General features: G+C 62.4%; 2 protein-coding genes across 2 annotated transcripts; both read left to right on the forward strand.

Moving 5' to 3' along the window:
- Nucleotides 1-2180: 2180 nt before the first annotated feature.
- On the forward strand, nt 2181-7553 carry MATK (megakaryocyte-associated tyrosine kinase; the record flags this gene model as incomplete). Its single annotated transcript, XM_084276485.1, has 11 exons — nt 2181-2360; nt 2524-2639; nt 3041-3260; nt 4813-4906; nt 5009-5074; nt 5227-5326; nt 5419-5503; nt 5665-5738; nt 5856-6051; nt 6422-6508; nt 6931-7553. The coding sequence occupies 11 exons, from the start codon at nt 2181-2183 to the stop codon at nt 7111-7113; spliced, it is 1401 nt and encodes a 466-aa protein (XP_084132611.1). The 3' UTR covers nt 7114-7553.
- An 837-nt stretch (nt 7554-8390) lies between these two features.
- Nucleotides 8391-9867, forward strand: LOC311201987 (complexin-3-like; the record flags this gene model as incomplete). The annotated part of the gene is made up of 3 exons (XM_084276498.1): nt 8391-8545; nt 9221-9308; nt 9646-9867. 3 exons carry the CDS (start codon nt 8391-8393, stop codon nt 9865-9867), a joined length of 465 nt encoding a protein of 154 aa, XP_084132624.1.
- Between the last annotated feature and the right edge of the window lie 6492 nt (nt 9868-16359).

Genomic DNA, 16359 nt, shown 5'->3' on the forward strand with positions numbered 1-16359 from the left:
GCAAGGTGGATACAAAGCAGCTTCACCTCTGTGGGATGTGGGTGTCATTGGATGGCATCTCTGGCAAAACTGAAGAGTTATGAGCGCTGAGAAGTCCCCCCCTTCCTTTAGGAAAGGAAACAAAGCATCTGCTGCACGGTGAGAGGGAGAGATTTCAGCTGCAAACTGGATCTGGAATGAAGCTTCCAGAAGCCACAGCTTGGCTCTTTAAGAGCACAGTGGGTTTGGGGACAGTGCCATGGTGTGGGGATGCACAGCAGCCTAGGCAGTGCCACCAAGGACACAGGCTGTGTCCCTGTGCCACTAAGGCAGCAGGAGAGGACCTGCCCACTGAGTCCCACCACCCCCAGTTTCGGTTGTTCAAGGAATTAGTGGATGGGACCTTCTGGAAAACTCCCCCCCTGGATAAAGGAGCTGAACAGAGCTCTGGATTCCTCTGTGTTAAAACGATCAGGCAAGGAAGGCAGGAAACCAGTAAGGATCTCCAGGCCAAACCAGAGCGTGAGAAGGACATGCAGAGGAGGTGGAACCAGAGAGGTGTATCCCAGGGAGAATACTGCAAGGTCCTGCCCACGGGTCGGGGTAACCCTTCATATCAACACAGATGGGGGGTCAAATGGATTGAGAGCAGCCCTGAGGAGAAGGACTTGGTGACTGACATACTGGACATGGCCCAGTAATGTGTGTTGACAGCCTAGAAAGCCAACTATGTCCTGGGCTGCATCCCCAGCAGCAGGACCAACAGGTCTTGGGGGGTGAGGGGGTGGATCTGCCACTCTGCTCCGCTCTGGGGAGACCCCCCTGCAGTGCTGCATCCAGCTCAAGGGTCCCCAGGACAAGGAGGACACGGAGCTGTTGGAGTGTGTCCAGAGGAGGCCTGGAGATGATCCAAGGATTGGAGCACAGCTGTTATGGAGCCAGGCTGGGAGAGCTGGGCTGGTTCAGCCTGGGGAAGAGAAGGCTGCTTCTGGGGAGAGCTCCGAGCCCCTTCCCATCCCTCAAGGGGCTCCAGGAAAGACAGAGAAAGACTTTTTTTACCAAGGCTTATAGTGAAGGGACAAAGGGCAGTGGGAATAAATTGAGAGTGGATTTAGCTTGGACATAAGAAAGGTTTTATGATGAGGGTGAGGAGACCCTGGCACAGGGTGCCCAGAGAAGCTGGGGCTGCCCTAGGATCCCTGGCAGGGCTCAAGGCCAGGTTGGATGGGGCTTTGTGCACCCTGGGCTGGTGGGATGTCTTTGCCCGTGGCAGGGGGCACTGGGGGGGGGGGGGGCTCTGAGGGCCTTGCCCACCCAAACCAGTCTGGGATCTTCTATGGAAGTGACACTGGGGATGAAGGCTCCAGGAAGAGAAGACCCACAGATTTGAGTTGGAAAGCAGTCACATGCATCCCAGCGTGACAAATTGGTGGGGAGGGGAACACAAGGACCTTGTGTGATCACCCCTCAGCCAGGGGATGGGACCATCCCACCTCTGCCCAGCCCTGCCTGTCACTGTGTGTGTCATGTCCCCACCCCCGCACCCCACGTCAGGGCTGGAGGCTGGTGCCTCTTGCAGCCCTGATGACATGGAGCTGCTGAAACAGGAGGTTGAAAAGCAAGTTCCTGGTAAAACCACATTCCCTCCCCCCTGCCCCGAGGCCACAACAATGGGCTCGTGTCATGCCAGCAGTGCTGGTGGGTGGTGGGGGGCATCTGCGGTCTCCCAGGCAGGGAGAAGGGGCAGGGGCCAGGACAGCTGCTGGTCCTGCTCCCACCTGGGTCTGGTGGGTCCCACCCCTGGCTGTGGGTGCAGCCAGCACCGCAGGGCTTGCAGCCTGCTCGAAGCCTTTTTCTCCCTCCCACGGTGAGGGGCTGCTGTGGGTGGCAGGTGGGCTTGTGAGGGGCTGCACTGGCTGGAGGAGCCTGTGGGGGCTGCAGCGGTGGCCCAGGACCGGCCAGCCCAGCCCCTGCCCCAGCCCCTGTGGTTCCTTTGCAGGCAGCAGCAGGAGAGGACAGGGAGTCCCTGAGGCGCTGACAGCCAACCATGCCCGGGGTGAGTGGGGCTGCCACAGGGATGTCCACCCTTCCCCTGCCGGCATCGGGGTGACATGTCCCCCCAGGACCACCATGGGGTGCAGGGGGGGGCTCACACCCAGTGCCCCTTGCCAGCCAGGGCTTCTGGTGGTCCTTGGGCCCTGATGGCTGTGGGAGGCAAAGGGGGTCCAGCTCTCGCTGTCCCTGCTGACGCTGTGTTCCCCCTGCAGAAGCACTGGTGCCCGGGGACACAGTGTGTCACCAAGCACGACCACACCAAGCCCAAGGCCCAGGAGCTGGCCTACCACAAGGGCGACGTGGTCACCATCGTGGAGGCCGTGGAGGTGAGCCCAGTGGGTGCTCGGGGGGTGCGCTGCCCTGGGAGAGCACGGAGGGGATGGGACCACCCTGGTGCCTTGGCTAAGCCACCAGAGATTACCCCCCCCCCCCCCCTTCCAAGCAGTTACCTGCCCACCTTGCCCCACTCTGAGACCCTCTCACCCACAGGGCAAGGGCTGGTACCGTGCCAAGCACAACGAGACGGGGCAGGAGGGGCTGGTGGCAGCCAGTGCGCTGCGGGAGCGCGGCGCCATCCGCGCCGACCCCAAGCTCAGCCTTATGCCGTGAGTACACCCAGGGGGGACCTGGGGTGGGGGTGGCCGCAGCCCAGCTCAGCCCCTGGGAGCTGTGACAGCCAATGAGTCCAGCGTGTTTCCCCCCAGCCAGGGTTTGGGTGGGCAGTGGGAGGGCAGAGCAGCCCATAGCCACAACCTGGTGATGGTGGGATTTGCTGGGGCCAGCACTTGGCTTTAAAGACTCCCAGTTGTGTCCAGCTCGCTGGGATGGACATCATGGGGAGGGGGAGGGTTATGCAATGAGGGCTACATCACTTTGGCAGGGGCTCTGCTACTCCCATCTCACTGCTGGTAGCAGGGGAAGCCCACTGGCACGGCCGCTCTCCCTGATGCCCCCTCCCCAGTACCCCTCTCCCAAAAACCCCTCTCCCTGATGCCCCTCTCCCCAGCTGGTTCCACGGGAAGATCTCAGGGCATGAAGCGGTGCAGGAGCTGCAGCCCCCCGAGGATGGGCTGTTCCTGGTGCGTGAGTCCATCCGGCATCCTGGTGACTACGTGCTGTGCGTGAGCTTTGGGAAGGAGGTGATCCACTACCGCGTGGTGCACGAGGAGCACACGCTCAGCATCGACAACGAGCAGTACTTCTCCAACCTCATCGACATGATTGAGGTGAGCCCCACCATGCCCAGGCAGCAAGGACAAGAACCTCATGGGGTCACGTGGAGCAGTGGCAGGTCCCTGTTGGCTGAACATGAGCCAGCAGTGTGCCTGAGTGGGTGGGAAAGCCAATGGCATCCTGGCTTGTGTCAGGAATAGTGTGGCCAGTAGGTCTGGGGAGGGGATTGTGCCCCTGGACTGGGCACTGGGGAGGCTGCAGCTCAAGTGCTGGGTCCAGTTCTGGGCTCCTCAGCATCAGAAGGACATTGAGGTCCTGGAGCGAGTGCAGAGAAGATCAACCAGGCTGGGGAAGGGGCTGGAGGGCAAATCCTCTGAGGAGCAGCTGAGGGAGCTGGGGGTGTTGAGCCTGGAGAAGAGGAGGCTGAGGGGAGACCTTCTCCCCACCTCCCCTGCCCTGCCAGGAGGGTGCAGAGAGGTGGGCGATGGTCTCTTCAGCCAGGGGACAGGAGATGGGACAAGGGGCAATGGGCTCAAGCTGCACCAGGGTAGGGTCAGAGCAGATGGGAGGGAGAAGTTCTTCCCTGGCAGAGTTGTCAGGGCTGGAACAGGCTGCCCAGGGAGGGGCTGAGTCACCTTCCCTGGGGGTGTTTAACAAAGGGGAGATGAGGTGCTCAGGGATCTGGTTCAGCACCAGATGGGAACGGTTGGACTCAGTGATCTTAAAGGTCTTTTCCAACCTTGTGACTCTGTGATTCTGTCCCTTTCTCCCATGGCTTTCACTGGGTTTCATTACCTGGTGTAATTCTCCAGCCCTGCCAACAGCTGGTGGTTCCCACCCAGTTTGCAGTGGACAGATCTGGGGTGTCTGGGAGTAGCCCTGGTCCCCTGCCCAAGGTCACATTTGCCCCCATCCCTGGTCACTTGATGCTTCACACAGCAGCAGGGCTTAGAGCATTTTGGAAAATGAAGATGCTGGCAGCCCCTGCCAGCCCTGGATCCTGGATGAGGTCTGAGCCTCACCAAGGCTCTGAGGCATTTTGCCAGGTTTCTCTCCTCTCCAAGCCCCCTCTCTCTTGGTGACCCCGTGGGGCTCCCAGGCTGCCGTGTCAGCTCTTGCCTTTCTAGCAAGCTCTTCCTCAAGCCCATCCTTGCCCTGTCTCATAGCTGCCACCCACCTCCCATGGCCAGGAGGTTGCACTCTCATATGTTTTCCTCATTTAGACACAACTTCTGCTTTCAGATGGGTCTCTTCCCCTTCTCGCTGCTCCGCCCCGTCGCTTCCGCTCTGCGTGGCCTCTGCCAGCGCCTCTCTGCTGTCTGCAAACCGCCTTCAGCTGCTCCTGCCCTGGGCTTTAACCCCATCAGCTCCTGTCCAGCTCGCATGTAGCATCCCACAGCACCCATGGCCCATCACAGCACCTCCCTGGCTGTGCCTGGGGTCGGGGGATCAGGGCTGTGAATCTGAAGGGGCTCCAGGCCCCTTCAGGGTGGAGATGGTGATGTCCTGTGGAGCCTCCTGTGACTGTCTCCCAGCTCCATGCCCCGAGTCTGGGATTAAGAGGTGGCACTGCCACATTGCCTCCATCTGTCCATCCCTCGGCAGCACTACATGAAGGAGCAGGGAGCCATCTGCACCAAGCTGGTGAAGCCCAAGCCAAAACCCGGGATGAAGTCGGCTGAGGAGGAGTTGGCCAAAGGTAGGGGGATGGGGGGGAGAGGGTAGTGATCTGGGTTTTAGGGACAAAGCTGCATGGCCTCAGGGTGGGCCCCTGCTAATGTACCCTTGTTCCTGTGCCCAGCTGGCTGGTTGCTGAACCTGCAGCACCTCACACTGGGAGACCGCATCGGGCAAGGAGAGTTTGGAGGTAGGTGAGGAGATGGGGTTGGAGGGTTACTGGCTGTGGGCTTCACCATATAGCACCCCCTGGCATCCCCATCCTGTGACATGGAGAGCTCAGCCTCAGACACAAGAAGGTCGGGTGCCAGGTTGAGCCTGACCCCCCACACCCCCTCCCAGATGTCCTGCAGGGTGAGTACATGGGGCAGAAGGTGGCTGTGAAGAACATCAAGTGCGACGTGACCGCCCAGGCCTTCCTTGCTGAAACCGCTGCCATGACGTGAGCACCCCGTGGGGGGGAAACAGCCCAACCCTACCCCGTGGCCTGGGGGTGAGCAGGGAACCCCCTGACCCAGATACCCTCTATTTCAGGAAGGTCAGGCACAAAAACCTGGTGTGTCTGCACGGCGTGATCCTGCACAACGGCCTCTACATCGTCATGGAGTTCATGAGCAAGGTGAGAGCACCCAGCGGCTCCTCAGCCAAGTGGGACTTATCACAGCTCAGATTTGGGGACAAAACCCCAGTTGGGGCTGCCTTGGATGGATGCCAGGTGCTGCAGCCCTCGCTGGGCAGCCTCATCCTCTTGGTCCTTACATCTTCCTCCTCCTCTGCCAGGGAAACCTGGTGAACTTCTTGCGCACACGGGGCCGGGCGCAGGTCTCGACCCAGCAGCTCCTCCTGTTCGCTCTGTAAGTCCATCCCCCTCCCTCTGGGCTGGGGACCGGTGCTCTGCATCCCCTGGGCAGGATCCTCTGCATCCCAGGGGACACATGGTGACACTGTTCCTCCTTGCTTGGCCACGGCAGGGACATTGCTCAGGGCATGGACTACCTGGAGTCAAAGAAGCTGGTGCACAGGGACCTGGCTGCCCGCAACATCCTCATCTCTGAGGAGAACGTGGCCAAAGTGAGTGACTTTGGCCTGGCCCGGGTCAATCCCAAGGGTGCAGATGCCCATTTGCTGCCTGTGAAGTGGACGGCCCCAGAGGCTCTGAAACACAACGTGAGTGATGGGGGGGAAGGATGAAGGGATGGGGGTTCCTCCCAAATCATCTCACCCCCATGAGTTCCCCTGCTCTCCCCCCCTTTGCCAACCCCTCCCTGCCCTGCACAGGCTTCTGACACATCAGCCCTGCATCTCCCAGAGTTCAGGGTCTCTCCTGGCCACTCCTCACCCTGGTGCGTGGTGGGAATTGGGGCAGCTCCGGTGGGACGCAGCAGGATGGACCCAGGGGATGGGAATGGGGAGGGGGTCACAGTTCTGGGAGCTGGGGGTTGTTGGGAACAGGCACTGTCTTGTCCTTGGGGAGGGATGAGGGCCCAGCACAGCCCCTGGCTGGCTTCAGCCTCCCCCCCTCCTCCTGCCACTGCAGAAATTCTCCTCCAAGTCGGATGTGTGGAGCTATGGGATCCTCCTGTGGGAAACCTTCTCCTTCGGCCGAGCACCCTACCCCAAGCTGGTGAGTGCTGTGCTGGGGGCCACTGTGGGCCACACACTGCTGGCTCTGATGGGACAGGGACAACCCACTGTCCCCTGGCCAGGGCAAGTCCCCAGTGGGGAAGGGAAGGGAAGGGAAGGGAAGGGAAGGGAAGGGAAGGGAAGGGAAGGGAAGGGAAGGGAAGGGAAGGGAAGGGAAGGGAAGGGAAGGGAAGGGAAGGGAAGGGAAGGGAAGGGAAGGGAAGGGAAGGGAAGGGAAGGGAAGGGAAGGGAAGGGAAGGGAAGGGAAGGGAAGGGAAGGGAAGGGAAGGGAAGGGAAGGGAAGGGAAGGGAAGGGAAGGGAAGGGAAGGGAAGGGAAGGGAAGGGAAGGGAAGGGAAGGGAAGGGAAGGGAAGGGAAGGGAAGGGAAGGGAAAGGGTCCCAGTGGGTTTCTCCATCCTGCAGACGCTGAAGGAGGTGACAGAGGTGCTGGAGCAGGGGTATCGCATGGAGGCCCCTGAGGGCTGCCCGCCCACTGTCTACGCCCTGATGAGGAGCTGCTGGGAGCTGGAGCCCAGCAAGCGTCCGTCCTTCAAGAAACTCACAGAGAAGCTGCAGAAGGAGCTGAAGCACCTGAAGGACGTTTAACCCTTGGCCTGCTCCCAGGACCTATGGGGAGAAGCCCCTCAGACCCACCGGGGTTGGGAGCAGTGCAGCAAGGGGCAGCTGGGCAGTGGGGTGGCCCGTGGTGCTGCTCTCTCTCCATGGACATGAGGCAGCAGCTGAGTGGGGTCTGTCCTCCCCTGGGGCACCTGAAGAGGAGGAAACAGGCACGGGTCCTTCCCCCCACACAGCCCACTGAAAGTTCTCATGGGGTCCATCTCCCCTGACCCACTGGGGAGCGGCCCCAGGGGGGGGCTAAGCTCCCCCCACAGCAGGTGCCACCCATGGGGTCCCTCCAAGCTGCTCCTCCCAGGGACAGGATGGGACATCTCCGCTCGCTGGAAGATGAAACCCAGACACAGACACTGGGCACAGCTAAACCACCCAGATTTGGGCTTTTTGATTAAACTAAGGAAATTAGTTCAACAGCATCATTAAGCCTCTGGGCTCAAATTAGGCCTATCCCTCACTCAGCGCCTGGCAGGGCGCAGGAGGCCTAAGAGCTCCAGCCCTCGGAGCTCCCTCGGAGCCCATCCCCTTCTCCCCTTGGGGCTCTGCAGCCAGGGATTATTCTTTTAATCAGAGGCTGTATGGGAATTGCTTGCATATAGATTACAGGAGCGGGGCACGTCCTCGGGCAGCAGGAAGCCCCCGGCCCCGCCGGCTCCCAAGCAATCTCCAGGCCTTGGTGGAGCTGGGATTAACGGGGCCCTGGGGTCCTGTGTGTGTGTGTGTGTGTGTGTGTGTGTCTGTGTGTGTGTGTGTGTCTCTTCCCCCCCCAGCTCCTTTGACCCTCAGTTGGGGTTTGTCAGCTAATCCTCCTGCGGCTCCTCCACGCCGACTTCTTGCACCTCCAGTCCCCCTGCACCGCTGTGGGTGGCTCAGGGTGCCCACGGCACAGGGTTCCCCCACAGCAGGATCCAGCCCTGCGCCTGCTGCCCTTCACTGGGCCTGTGCAGTGGAGGGGGGTCTTTCAGCCCAATCCAGGGGCCACTGGGGGTGGTGGCTCTTTCCAACCTCCCCATCACCCCGATGGGGCAGCACCCCGTTGTCCCCTCCCTCACCACCATCCCTCCCCAAGCACCCTTGGGTGCAGCGAGTGGTGCAGGAAGGTCTTTCCACCCCACTGGCTGTGGCTTCCCCTCCTAATGCCTTAATCCGCCCCTGATCCGCGGCGCCCCTGGGGCAGCCGGTCCCGCTGACCTTGCAGGCGCTGGCCCTGGGCAGGGACCTGGTGGCACCAGGCACAGGACTGGGTGCCCATGGCCACCTTCTTCACGGCCGCCCTGAAGAGCTTTCGGGGGGGCGAGGAGGAGCCACCCAAGGGGCCCCCCAAGGATGGCAAGGCGACGGTGCTGCCCAACGGCATGGCCCGTGAGGAGTTTGAGGAGTACCAGAGGCAGCTGCTGGAGGAGAAGTAAGGCAAACCTTCCTTACCAGTAAGGGCTGGGGGATCACTGGGTCCCTCATGCACTGAGGCTGGGGTCCCACCCACTCGTGGGCTGTCCCTGGGGTGGGACAGGGACAGAGAGGCAGCCAGGACAGAGTAGAGGGGGTGCCCTTTGGTGCATCTCCCCACAGCACAGGAGATCCCCGTGGGTGCTGGCACAGGGCCGGACCAGTAGCTCAGTGCATCGTGGGTGACAAGAAGCACCCCTGGGTGTCAGTGCCCTGGAGTGGTGGGTGTCTGGTGCCAGCCCAGCACCCAGGGAGCTGAGGGACAATAGGCCAGCATGGGATTGCACCAAGGTCCCACCTCGCTGGGTCTGGGCGCTGTGGGGACCTGGTGGCCCCTCAGCATCCAGCAGCTGAGAGGCCATAGGAAGAACAAGTCCCTCCAATGGGCACCTTCACTGAGCATCTCTGCTGGGGCCGGCAGGGCAGGATGTGACCCCTACCCCCAGGTTCCTATTACAACCCTCCTGCAGACCTTTGCATCCCCTCCTCCCCCCAAGTCCAGCCCGGGGCTGGCCCAGCCACGCTGCTGCTGGAGGACCAGGACGATGCTGGAGGACCAGGATGATACTGGAGGGTGGAGGGGTGGGATTTGCTGGGGACAGGGTGGGTGACAGTGTGGCACCTGCTGCTGCAGGATCGAGCGGGACAAAGCCTTTGCGCAGAAGAAGGCAGAACGGGCCACTGTGCGGATGCACCTGCGGGACAAGTACCACCTGGCCCAGGTAAGGACCAGCCTGCCCACGGCGGGACCTCGGGGCTCTTCCCTCAGACCCTCCGTGCCATGAGACACCCCCAACCCAGCAGCTGCCAGGCCTCCCCTGGGACGGGAGGTGATTCCTGAAGAGGGCAGCAAACGGCCGCACCATCCGTCTGCCCACGTGTCTGTCCAGCCATCCGAATCTGGAACCGGACAGTCCTGGCATCCCCCCACATCCCCAAGTCCTCCCCACACAGGCATCCTCCCTGAGGGACCTGTTGCCCTCCATCCCCTGCCCTAGGGCTAGTGGATGCCCAGGTCTGCCCCCCACAACCCCTCTGCTGTATCCCACCCGTGCGCAGGACGAGCGGGACGATGCTCAGCTGCACGTGGCTGGCGGCGCGGTGGAGCTGCCGCAGGAGTTGGCTGCCATGGCGCAGGGCGAGGAGGAAGAGGAGGAAGAGGATGGCGATGCCGGAGCCTTTGCCTTCCTGACGAAGCTGCGGGAGGTGGACCTGCCGGCGCTGCGGGACCGCGCGCTGGGCACCGTGGATGACGTGAAGGAGAAGTGTGCCCTGATGTAGCATCGCTGCCCACCCTGCCAGCAGCTGATGCCAGCATTGGGGGGCAGCCCCAGTGGAATGTGGGTGCTATGGGTTACCGTTACCTGGGGGTGGGGGTCCCAATACATGTGCTGGGGGTGGGATTTTCTCCCCCCAAACCACTCCCTGTTGCTTTTCTGGGGTGTGCTGAGTGGCTGCTGGGATGCAGGATGCCTGAGTCCCTTCCCCTTCCCTCGGTGCCCCTGGTGTGAGCCCCCAGGCGGGATGTGGGGGGGGGGGGTCCCTGATGCTCTGTCACCCCCAGGCACAAGCCCCATGGCCTCATACATCATTTGGCTCAATAAACACAGCATTTGCCAGCACCAATCTGGTCTTCTTGCTGTACCCCTCAGCCAAACAAACCCTGGCCCATGAAGGGGAGGGCAACAAGATGCTGGGTACCCCTAAGCCAAACCCCAGCCTGTTACACTTGGCTGCCATCCCCATGTTCTGCAGCAGCACCCAGGCATGGCCGCACCCCAGCAGTGCATGGGGGCCAGTGGGACCTGGACCCCCCCCTCCCACCAGGGCATCCCTTGGGGGCAAAGGCTTCGTGGGGGCTGTGGCACCATTTAACCCTTCCCCTTGGGCTTCCCCCCACCAGTGAGGGGGGTCCCTTCAGCCGGGGTGCCCCTCTGTCTCTTGTCCCTCCAGGGACTTGCTCCCTGCTCCCGGGTGTTCGGCAGCAGCACTGGCTTAAACGCCGCCGCACCGGAAGGCTGGGGGCTGCTGAGATCACTAATACCTGCCTATTTTAGCGAGGTCTAATCTGCCTGAGTCGCCTGTCCCCGAGGACTAAGCTAGCTGAACCCTTGTAAAATGCACCAGCACCAGCCCTGGCCCCAGCAGCACCTCCCCACCGGAGCAGGAGCGGCCGGGGAGTCACGCTGTGTCTGCATGAAAGAAAGGACGCGCTGAGCTGCCTCCATCCTCCCCACGCCAGGGCCATCTGCTCAGGAAAGGCCTGTGGCCACAGCCCGGCCTGGGCTGCCCAGGGCCACAGGACTGGGAGGGAGCAGCCGAATCCAGCGCAGGTGAGGGAGTTGTGCCACGGAGCTCATCGTCGTCACGAGAGCCACAGGTCTCAGCTGCCACAGCTGGAGGACCTGGAGATGCAAGAGCAAGGGGGGGTCTCTGGGTGCAGCAGTGCTTGGTGTCCCCGCTGTGTACCCACCCCTCTCAGGTACAAGTCAAGGGGCTGGTGACTGCTGTGATGGGTACATCAGGGCTTGACATGTGGGAGCCTCCTCCTCCAGCTTGTGGCTCTGCTGTCCCTGCCATCCCTGCCACCCCTGCCATCCCTGCTGCCCCTGCCATCCTCACTCTCCAGCCTTTCTTCAGAACTTGTGAAATCTCCCAAAAATCCACCCATGTTGCATGGGATGGGGCTGTCTCTGCCCCCACCAGTCTCCAGCCAGGTCCCGGATGGGTGGCAGCAGCCGTAGCACCTGGTGCAGCTCCATTCCCACCCCACATCCCCACTCTACCCAGGGCTGGTGCCCAGCACCAAGTACCAGGCACAGCGGCGGTGGCACCGAGGTCCCCACCGCGCCCTGGCATGGTTGGCTCCACGCTGCGCAGCGGGGCCCCATCCCACCCTGACGGGCAGCCTGGTTCCCAGTGCTCCCAGCGGGGCTGCACAGGGGCTCCCAGCACTGGCTGGGATTCGGGTCAGGACCCTCCGCCAGGTCTCCTTGGCTAATCATCCTGCCACCCCCCACCCCCCCCCCGCCCCCGCGCTCCCCACGCTGCCACCTGCCTCCCGCTCAGCACCCTTTTGGGTCACCCCTGCCGCCTCCCCGCCTGCCCAAGGCCTCTTAATGAACTAAAAAAGTGATAAATCCCCGGCCGAGCTGGTCACGTGAGGCCGGTGGCCCCCGGCCGCCCCCCACCCCGACCCCCGCCTCCGGCCCCACCGCCCCGGTAAGCTGACGCAGCGTCTCTAAGCGTTAGCAGCTTTGCCTGCTAATAGGATTAGGGAGGTTTAAAACTGTCATTTGAGTGAACTAAACCCCCTGATACTCTGCATTGCACCTTCTTAACCAATTTGCCTTCAATTAGGGTAATTGGGAAACTAGCAAAGAAGTATAGCATTAATATTTTAAAGTGATGAAGCGATTACGGGCCTTGGACGAGGAAGCAAATCAATTTGCTATCTGCTCCTAAAAGGCAATTATAATCATTTGGCAAATAAGCCTGCTGGGCTGGCCCCTCCGTGCGAGCCAACACCTTACGGCGGGGCCGGCGCCACGCACGCTGCCCGGTGGGCAAAGCCAAAGCCGGACAGCTGGGCCGCTGGCCTGCTCCTAAATTCATCTCCAGCGCCCTGGGGATGGTGGGTCCCGGCATGGCAGTGCCCGCTGGTGCAGTGGGAGCATGTTGGGGGAAGCCACCCAGGGCCACCAGCGCTGGGGACCCCGGTTCTGCCCCCGCCGCTGTGGCATGAGCATCCCTCATGGGTGAGAGGGAGCTGCAGCACCAGGTGCCTGTTTGCATCCCCAGCCCTGTGCTTGGGGGTGTCCTGGCTGCAGGTGGGGCCCTGGCAGCACGGAGTGGGCTGGGGGTGTCACCCCATCCCCAGGGGCCGCGTGTAGGGACAGCCTGTCCCTGGCACGGTGCCGTGGAACCCCAAAGACAACGTCACGCTGCCCCGAGAGCGGTGCCAGACGGCGCCGGCGAAGGCACGGCCCCGACATGGGGGGGGACAGCAAAATGGCCTCAGGGCCTGAACTGGGCCCGAACTGGGGCGCAGGGCTGGTTGTGGGGTCCTGTGGCAGCAGCTCCAGCCAGGAGGGCAGGGATCTGCATGGGGCTGGCAGCCACCTGGCACGGGGGCGTGCGGGGGCCGAAAGCCCCGGGTACATTTGCCAGCTGAAAGGGGAACCGGAACCAGGGCGAGGAGAGGAAGGGAGTGGGAGGAGGCCGAGACGGCGGCCGGGGTGGCAGCGTCGCAGGTGGCAGGAAGAGGCTTTTCGGAGAAAGTAAAAGTGAGCGGAGAAAGAAAAGGGCAAAATGCACATGGCAGGATGGGGTCTGGGCCTCGGGACCCCCGCCGTGCTCTTCCTGGTGTCTCCTGGGCCAGGGTCCCTAGGGCGGTAGCAGGAGGGGAGAGGAGAGGGCTGGGATACCCCCCAGGGCAGGTTCCCTGCACCTCATACCCCCATGGGCAGCTCCCAAGGATGGAGGCAAGTCCCACGCTTGGACCCTGCAGCTGGTCCCACAGCGTGTCCCCATGCCCGGTCCCCACGCTCAGCCCCATGTCCGTGAATTATCCCCACGCCTGGTCCCATGGATGATGCCCAGTGCCCGCTCCCCACTGCTGGTTCCTACACTCGGTGCCCCTGCCTAGTTGTACCCCTGGTCCCCATGGCCATTCCCCACGCCTGGTCTCCACAGCAGATCCCCAGTGCTGTTCAGGGTACCTGGTCCTTATGGCTGGTCCCCACACCCAGAGCCCAGGAGGTTTCCAAACCCCACAGCAAGTCTCTAGACGCCACAGCAGGTCACCAGAGCCCATAGCAGGTCCCCAGACCCCACAGCAAATCTCCAGACTCCACAGCAGGTCACCAGAACCCATAGCAGGTCCCCAGACCCCACAGCATGTCTCCAGACACCTCAGCAGGTCACCAGAACCCATAGAAGGTCCCCTAACCCCACACCAGGTCTCCAGACTCCACAGCAGGTCACCAGAACCCATAGCAGGTCCCCAAACCCCACACCAGGTCTCCAGACCCCACAGCAGTTCACCAGACCCCACAGCAGGCCACCAGAGCCCGCAGCAGGTCTCCAGGTGCCCTGACCCCATGCCCAGCTCTCACAGCAGGACCCCATGCCTGGTCCCTACCCCCGTCCCCACACCCCGTGCCCATCACCAGCTGTCACACCTGTTCCCACTCCAGGTCCCCATCCCTGCTCCACACACGGGCCGGGCTCCGCAGGCAGCATCGCCCTGCAGCAGCATCACAGGGCCACACACGCCGTCCCAGGGGCCACCCCAGGCTCTCCATCCCCACCTCGGGGGACGACGACATCCCCCAACCATCACAGCAGCCCCACCCCGCATCCCACCCAGTCTTGGGGTGCCTGCCCCAAACCCCATCCCGGGAGCAGAGCCTGGGCAGGCGAAGGAAATCCTCCCCCCCTCCCCCCCCATTGCCCCGGCCTTTCTTCTCCTCTCCCCCTGTTTCTAATTCTTTTTCCTCGGCCGTAATGAGGGGATTACAAGGCAAACTCCAGCAGGACGCCTTTGTGGGGAGACAATCTGAGTGGGGAAGGCAGTTCGGGGCTTTGTCCGCCGCAGCCCCCCCGGACCCGCGCTGGGGGGACATTTAGAGCAATTACTTGTCCAGAAAGTAACTGTCAATCATTCTTAAAGGGGAAGGCCTCCAATTAATAACCTCGTCTTAATCCTTTGGACTCATTTCCAATCTGCGGGGCCTTGGTGACATCTGCAACACTAAATAAAGATTCTCCCGAGCCTTAGCACGGTGGTTCTGTGACAAATAAGAAGACTAGAGGCAACTTTGGCTGCCAAAGCTGCGAGATTGGTGAGGTTGAGCCGCTTGTTTGGTTCCCAGGAGGGACTGGCAAAGTTAAATACTCCTGGAGAAGCCGAGTTGGGCCCAGCAGGTAAATGCCGTTTTATTCCGATTCGGGAGGAAGCGCCAGTGCTGGGGGAAGGGGCTGAAAAAGGGAGCGGGGTGTCCCCCCAGGGTGGTGGTGGTGGGTGGGGGGGGGATACCAGGGGTTGGGGTGGGGGCTGGCACCCTTCCCTCCGGGTTTGGGAGCGGGTGCTGGGCTCAGCATCACTCGTGTTGAGTTACGCTGGGGTCGGAGGGTAGGAGCCACCTACGGTCCCCACCGCCCGCGCCGGGCACCGTGAACAGCCCAGCATGGGTGGTGTAAGGCTGGAGGGCCACAGCCTGACACCCAGGGGGGCTTCTGAAAGCCAAAAAATGGGACCCAGCAAAAATGGGGGCTGTCCCTGGGCTGTCCCCACCACGGACCCCATGGCCGGGGGAGGTCACTTCTTGTAGCTGATGCTCTGCTGCTTTCTGGCACGGGGGAAGTGATCTTTCTGACCCACTTCAACCAGGGCTTGATGCCATTGCTGTTGTCTTTTTGGGTGTCTTAAAAACAGGCACCCCTCCCACACCTTCCCCAGCTGGGAGCCCCCATGGGGAAACCACGGGTCAGGGCGTCGAGTAGAGGGGAGAAACCACCCCCACCCCCCGCCCCGAGGCTGGGGGTCCCCACAGCTCCCAGCACGAGTTAAAATGTCAGGGTTTAAATGCCAAAATTGCTGCTGGGATAAGGGCAGCTGCAGGAAAATGTCTGGCAGGAGCAGGGAGGCGGTTCTCCCCCTTCCCCCCACCCACCTCCCCCAGCACCCCCTCAGCGCTGCCCCCCATTTTTAGGCAGGATTGGTGAAATGCTGGAAGCGAAGGGTCAGGGCACCCCGGGGCCCATCCACAGAGGATGGGGATCACTGGGTGGGTGATGCCAACATCCCCCAGCTCAACCCCACCAGGATCCTGTGTCCATGGCCTGGGACATCCATGACCGGCTCCTGGCTGGAGTGGGGTATGGTGGGGGGAACCCCAGCTGTCACACCCCCCCATGCTGTGGGGTCTGGTGCGGCTGCCCTGCTGCTGGGTGGCTCCTGCTGGCTTGTTTTGCTGTTCTTCCCCCTTTATCCCTGCTCCCACGCTCTGTGGCCCGGGAGTTTTCGTCCTACTTTGCTTTCAGATGGGATCAGGGTGCCCCAGCCCTGGCCCTGACCTCTGTCACCACACTGTATCCCTGGCCCCCAATTGCCCCACCTCTTCTCTTCTCCTGCTTGCCCCATCTTGTCCCTAGCCCACCCACCCCCTGCCACCCCAGTACCCATCTCCCTGGTTCCCATCGTCCCAGTTCCCCCTAATTTTCCTGCAGACCCAGCCCAGCTTGCCCTGTTGCCCCACGGAGGACATGGGTGGGAAGGGCAGCCAGGGGGACCCCAGGAGGGGTCTGTGCCCCAGGCAGGGGCTCTGGAGGCTCTGGGGACTCACCCCCTCTCCCCTCTCCTTTGCAGGTGCGGAGCTGCGCAAATGAGAAGCGGGTAAGTGCCAGTGGGATGGCGGTGGGGGACCCCATCTGCTCCCCGTGTCCCCAGCCCCAGGACACGCTGTGATGGCCACACAGTTTCAACAGGCCCCCTGCTCCCCCCAGCACCCACTCACCCCTTCCTCAGGGCACAGCACCCAGCACCCCTTGCCCTGGCTCGCAACCCCCCGAGGGCACCCCGGGACTGCAGCCCCGCTGTGGCAGCAGGGCTGGACCTGGGGCTGGACAGAGCCCCTGGGGCTGCCACGTACTCCACACAGGGGGTTTGGGGGGGGGCCCACAGCCCCCAAAGCCACACACACCAACACCACGCATACACCGTGAGCACCACACAGCCCCGGGCATGCACTGCACACGCCGTGCCCGCAG

Source organism: Gallinula chloropus (assembly GCF_964237585.1).
Source record: "Gallinula chloropus genome assembly, chromosome: 28".
NCBI lineage: Eukaryota > Metazoa > Chordata > Aves > Gruiformes > Rallidae > Gallinula > Gallinula chloropus.